General features: G+C 42.8%; 1 protein-coding gene across 1 annotated transcript; it reads right to left on the reverse strand.

The window, feature by feature from the left end:
- Positions 1 to 292: 292 nt before the first annotated feature.
- Positions 293 to 5733, reverse strand: LOC142250327 (lymphotoxin-alpha-like). The gene is made up of 3 exons (XM_075322470.1): positions 5694 to 5733; positions 2215 to 2244; positions 293 to 1078 (listed from the first exon to the last, which is right to left on the reverse strand). Exons 1-3 carry the CDS (start codon positions 5722 to 5724, stop codon positions 657 to 659), a joined length of 483 nt encoding a protein of 160 aa, XP_075178585.1. The 5' UTR covers positions 5725 to 5733; the 3' UTR covers positions 293 to 656.
- Between the last annotated feature and the right edge of the window lie 392 nt (positions 5734 to 6125).

Consider the following 6125-nt stretch of genomic DNA (forward strand, 5'->3'; position numbering starts at 1 on the left):
CTGAGATCAAACATGGGAGGTTGTGTCTATCCAAATCTAGTATTACTTAGAGGTCATTAAGATGAATAGTGGTCAAAGTAACAACTCAAGTCCACCATTGTGGCTGCCTTGAGCTGGGGACTAACCTCTTCGACATCCATAAACCCTAAATGCTTGTATGGACATTGGTTGCCACCCTGAGAGAAACTTTCCAATTGGATATGCTATAATTGACCTTGGCAACGTAGGACATACTAGACAATCATGGAGGAGGTTATATATTTTTTTATAACTTTTTTTTAAAAAAAAAAGCTTTTAATCTAAATGTTTAAGGCAACTTTGAAGGGATTTGTCAGCTTTAGTTTCTAGGTGGCTGCCGTAATGTAAGAATCTTAATTCCAGAACCCTATACGATCAGACTGGGGCACCTAAAATTACATAGTTCTTTTAACCTTATGGGACAGAGAAGGAAAAATTTTAGTTTTCACAATATTTAATGAAATCAGTGTGTCCTATTTATCTCATTGGGTGCAAAGTCCTCCGGAGCAGAGGATCATACCTTTTTGTATGTCACTGCTTGTAAAAAGGAAAGGATTCTAATGAAAGGACATCATTTATGACCTAAAAATGGCCAAATAGTCTAAGTTTGTAAAACATTGTTGATGGTAATAATGAGTTTACAAGGCATAAGCACCAAAATAGGTTGTCCCACGTTCCCTCCTGAGAAATTCTGCTCCCGAGACTGTCACGTACAATATGTCACCTTTTACGAGCCTAAATACAGCCCCTAGAAAAATGGACTTGCTCCATCCTGGAACGATTCCTGTATTTCTATAGGGTTGGTTGCAAGGTGTCTTATCTGCTCGGAGAAGTGTTGAATTGTCTTTTCCTCTGAAGGACTCCAGAATCACACTGAGGGAAATAAAATTCTTGTTTTGCTGGGGACACGCTCTCCCTCCGAACATGGCCTGGCTGTATATGAAGTATAGGCCCTTCTGCTTCACGTGCAGTTTGTTGTTCTCAAGTGTTAGATTTCCTTGGATAAATGAGTTGTCTATGTCTTTGGACCAAGTCAGGGAGCCCAGAATGGATGGATTAGCTGTAGGTAAGGAAACAATAGAAAACAAGTCGTCAATGTACTGACCTGACAATTGCGATCTAGAACAGTTTGCCTGATAATTGCATGCCTTGGGACGGAGGCAGGTGGCCACCAAATTCTTAATATCAAAAAAATATTTCCTTAAAATGCCCTTGGTATCCCCATTATCTGTTATCTAGAGAAGAGAGTGACTACAAAGAGCATCCCTATTTTTAAAGGGTCTACCACATCCATTGATGGTACAGTCATCATGTATTGACCTGACAATTGCGATCTAGAACAGCTTGTCTGATGATTAGGATGACATGGACGCCTTGGTACGGAGGCAGGTGGCCACCAAATTCTTAACATCAACGAATATTTCCTTAAAATGTCCTTGGTGTCCCCAATATCTATTATCCAGAGACGTGAGTGGCTACAAAGATCATCCCTATATCTAGAGGGTCTACCACATCCATTTATGGTGCAGTCGTCATGTATTGACCTGAAAATTGTGATCTAGAACAGCTTGTTTCATGATTGGGATGACATAGACGCCTTGGTACGGAGGCAGGTGGCCACTAAATTCTTAACATCAACGAATATTTCCTTTAAAATGTCTTTGGTGTTCCCAATATCTATTATCCAGAGAAGTGAGATCATCCATATTTCTAGAGATTTATTTCTCCCCCATTCACCTTTTGTGTCTACCCTATTTCCTCATAGACTGTAAGCTTACGATCAGGGCCCTCACTCCTCCTGGTATCTTAATTTTTGTTATGTTTTTTGTATTGTCTCAAATTGTCTGTACATGTCCCCTCTGAATTGTAAAGCGCTGCGGAATATGTTGGCGCTATAGAAATAAAACTTTTTTATTATTATTAGACGGTCTACCACATCCATTCATGGTGCAACCAGTCCGTTCCTTTCCATAGTTACCATGTAATGCCCTACTTTGCCCTGTGGTGGCACTATAGGAAAATTGAACCGTTGCTTTATAGCAAAGAGTCCCTGCAGACCCGTGACCAATATATCATCGGTGGCCCCTTCGAACAATAGAGGATTGTCTGACATAGAAAACTCCCTTAAGGGTAACCTAAAATATATACATTTTTATCTCAACTGTTCCCAAAAATAGTTCTATAATGGATATTTACCTTGGAAATGAGCTGCAGGTTTCTCAGAAACTGTAAAGGAAAGGTATAAAATTAGGAGTGTGGCACAGTATAGCATAATATTCAATATTCATGACCTAATTGTATAAGAAAACCCAAAAATAAATCCTGTACTCCAAACTAAGGTCTCGTATATCTGTCCATGAAGACAGTAAACATCCAAGGATCCATCCCTGCACAATGTGAAGTGCAGCTCTTCGATGCAGACATCTGGGCTGCAGGCAGTGGGACAAGTGGGCTTTACCCCTGTTATTTTTATATTGTTGTGAATATATTTACAGTGTTTAATGATGGAACTAACAAAACCTTTCGGCCTTAGAATAATAGAAATAGATGTGATAAATCCACCATGATTCATACATGTGACCCCCCTCCACCTTCTTCTTCGCTACTTCTGAAGGCGAGGAGGATGTTCAGATGAAGGTCACTGCTCTCTGCATGAGACACTTGTTTGTGACACACATTAGAATATAGGACACAGGAAGACTAAAAAAAAAAACCCTGCCTACACAGACCATAGCGGTGAAGAATATGTGACAATGTCGTTCTTTACAGGGAGTAAAACGCACAATATAGTAAAAAAATTCCATCATTAACCCTTTAGGCACACAACCAATTTTTTTTTGTATTTACAATTTACTTATTTCCTCCCCAAACAAACTGTGGGGTACATGTGACATTTCGTCCACTTTTTCTTGCATTTGTTTGGGAGTTGATAACCAATCTTGGCCGTTTGAGGATTTTTCTTTATCTTATGGGTTCCATAATTTTAGCGTTGCAGTTTACATTGAAAATTACCATCTCTTTTGAAGCCAAGCCAGTGACTCCACGAGGAATGGACGCCCCACTGGGATTATACTGCTTAAATGCCAATGTCAGATACCACTAATGGCATTTAAGTGGTAGAACAGCAGAAATCGGAGCTAGCTCTGGTTGCTGCTGTTAAGGCCTCGTCACACGGAGCGATATCGCTTGCGAGCATACCCGCCCCCGTCATTTGTGCGTCACGGGCAAATCGCTGCCCGTGGCGCACAATATCGTTAGGAGCTGTCACACGGACTTACCTGCCTAGCGATGTCGCTGTGGCCGGCGAACCGCCTCCTTTCTAAGGGGGCGGTTCGTGCGACGTCACAGCGGCGTCACTAAGCGACCGCCCAATAGAAGCGGAGGGGAGGAGATAAGTGGCTGTAACATCCCGCCCACCTCCTTCCTTCTCATTACCGGCGGCTGCAGGTAAACTGTAGTTCGTTGTTCCCGCGGTGTCACATGTAGCGATGTGTGCTGCCTCGAGAACGACGAACAACCTGCGACCTCAACAATCAACGATTTTTTGAAAATAAACGACGTGTCAACGATAGACGATTTGGTGAGTATTTTCCATCGTTAACGGTCGTTCGTTGGTGTCACACGCAACAACGTCGCTAATGATGCCGGATGTGCGTCATGGAATCCATGACCCCGGCGATATATCGTTAGATATGTCGTTGCGTGTGACGGGACCTTTAGAGGCAGTTGTATATCACAGGTAGTGTCTGCCGTTACGGTACGGGCTCAGTTCCTGGGAGGCTTCCACACCTGCTCCATGGTGTTAGTATTGGTTAAAATGCTTCTCTCCTGCAGCATCCCTATGAGAACATTTTTTGGGTGCCTTTTTAATTGGGACATTTTTGGATGCCACCCTCCATTCATGTAAAGTCCATATGGAAACTGACTTTAGTCACATAAAATTGAATTCAAATGTATGTATAGACCAAAAGAATGTCAGAAGACTAAAAACCAAGAAGCCAGACAAGTGCTGTCATGGGGAAACTACAAGAGATGAACTGCCCAATAGCAATCCTAGAGTGACAAAGAACCGATAATTTAAGACATTTTTATGCAGATACATCAGCAAACCTTTGGCACATGCGCCACAGCTAGTGTGCACATAAAAGCGAACCCCCCTATTGACGAAATTTTGAGTGGGCAGGGTTTTGGCTTCAGTGTCCATCAGCCTGTAGAAGATGGCCAGGTACCCTAACTCCTACTAAGTGTTGTATTAAAGTGCAAGCTCTGCGTGACATACATGCATTATAGTTATATGTATTAGAATAGATAGAAGGTTTGTTAGAGCAGGAAAACTAATATGCAGGTGCTGACAAGCACAGAAATAGATGCTTTTAGTAACTAAGGCAATAATCCCCCTGTTCCAGGTGTGAGTTGGACTAGTCGACGCCTCCCCTCCTTGATACTGTGGATGGTTTAACCCAGATAGAAAAGTGCAGGAAAGTGTCTGTGAGGAGAAAGACTGTCTGAGGAAGCAGCGGAAGAAGTGCTTGTGCCACAGGTGTGAAGAGAAAAGCTGGGACGTTGCCTTAGGGGAATCCGTTGAGCTGGGGTGGGGAGATATGGTGCCGGCTGAGAGAGTTCAGTGAATAGGACAGTGAGAAAACCCAAAGTATTGCTCAGTCAGTATCCGACCCAGGAGAAGACGTCGCCCGGATGAGCCCAGTTGCCATGTGACCTAAGAGAAGAAAAGCATTTGGTCCCAGATAAGTGCGCACCAAAGAACTTTGTACCCCAAGAGAGGACCAGTTTCCCGGACGGTACCATGAGTTTGCACTTGTGCGCACAGGTTAAGCTGAGATGGCATCGGCTCAGCTCAACGTTCATAGGTGAGAGAGGAGAAAGCCTCAGCCACACTTCTCTGGCTCATCTCCCCAAAAAATAGAAAGTTCGGGTGTTGAAATTTCAAGTACCCGATTCTTCAGAAGGGAGAGAGTCAGTAGGCCCTATACACACCAGAATGTTGGATAATCTCGGCAAAATGGCTGACTTCCATCTAAATTATATGGTTGGCCTTAGACATACTAGGAAGCCTTAAAAGTTGGGAATGAATGAAATTAATTGTATTCATACCAAGACCTAAACTTTGAATTACACGAAATGTCAATCCACCTTTAGCCCTGTCTAGCTTTGGACACATTTTTTAGGACAGTGAGATTCCCAGATGGGCTCTGGTTCACAAAATCTATTGGGTTATGGCAGCTTCCAAGCTTTCCCTGGTGCTGAAACTAGTCCTAAATCCATCCTAGACATCACATTCTGTCTCAATATAGAAATGTGCTGCCCTGGGCAGGAGAAATCAGAGTTCGGCTTATTTATTGTAGCCGTGCATGGTTTACTCTAAGCTGCCGGGAACAATGCATGTCAGATGTCTGACCCAATAGGCAGGTCCCCAGTGATTCCTCCACACCTCGCACCCTTTTTACACTGACAGGTTTCTCCTTAGTTGCCTACTCTGACCAACCCTCATCTAAGTCTGGCATCTTTGACCCTCAGAGGACCATTGACAACCTGAAGCTTTAATGTATGGGAATAACCTCCTATACCACACATGTGCTGCAACCTTTATTTATGACCGATCATTGGAACTACAAACATACGACATCAAAGGAATGAGAAATAGATGTAATTCTAACCTGGATCCTCCGACCCTTGACGAGGAGTCATCCTGGCTTTACTCTGTGAAGAAAAATTAGTTTAAGCTGAGTAATTCAGTCATCTACTCATGTCCAGTTAGAAAAAAGTACGCCTGCCTGTATGGCCTGTAAATAGATAATAGAACAACATTGGGAGCTCGTACTAGGACCTGACAAATTATCAGAGCTTGGCCACAATGATGGCCACTAAGAGGGTAGAAAATACATGATGGAAGCAAAAAAAGCATCAGACCAGACCTGAAAATTCAATCAGAACCCAGACCTGATAAAATTTCTTTCCATGGACCATAAAATTAATTGTGAGCTTAGAACAGACCCCCTAGGTCTTCTGCGCCCAGACAAGACCGCTAACACATTCAACACCAAAGTACAGACCTATATATTAATTTAGAACCCAGATACATCAATGAA

Source organism: Anomaloglossus baeobatrachus, chromosome 9, assembly GCF_048569485.1.
Source record: "Anomaloglossus baeobatrachus isolate aAnoBae1 chromosome 9, aAnoBae1.hap1, whole genome shotgun sequence".
NCBI lineage: Eukaryota > Metazoa > Chordata > Amphibia > Anura > Aromobatidae > Anomaloglossus > Anomaloglossus baeobatrachus.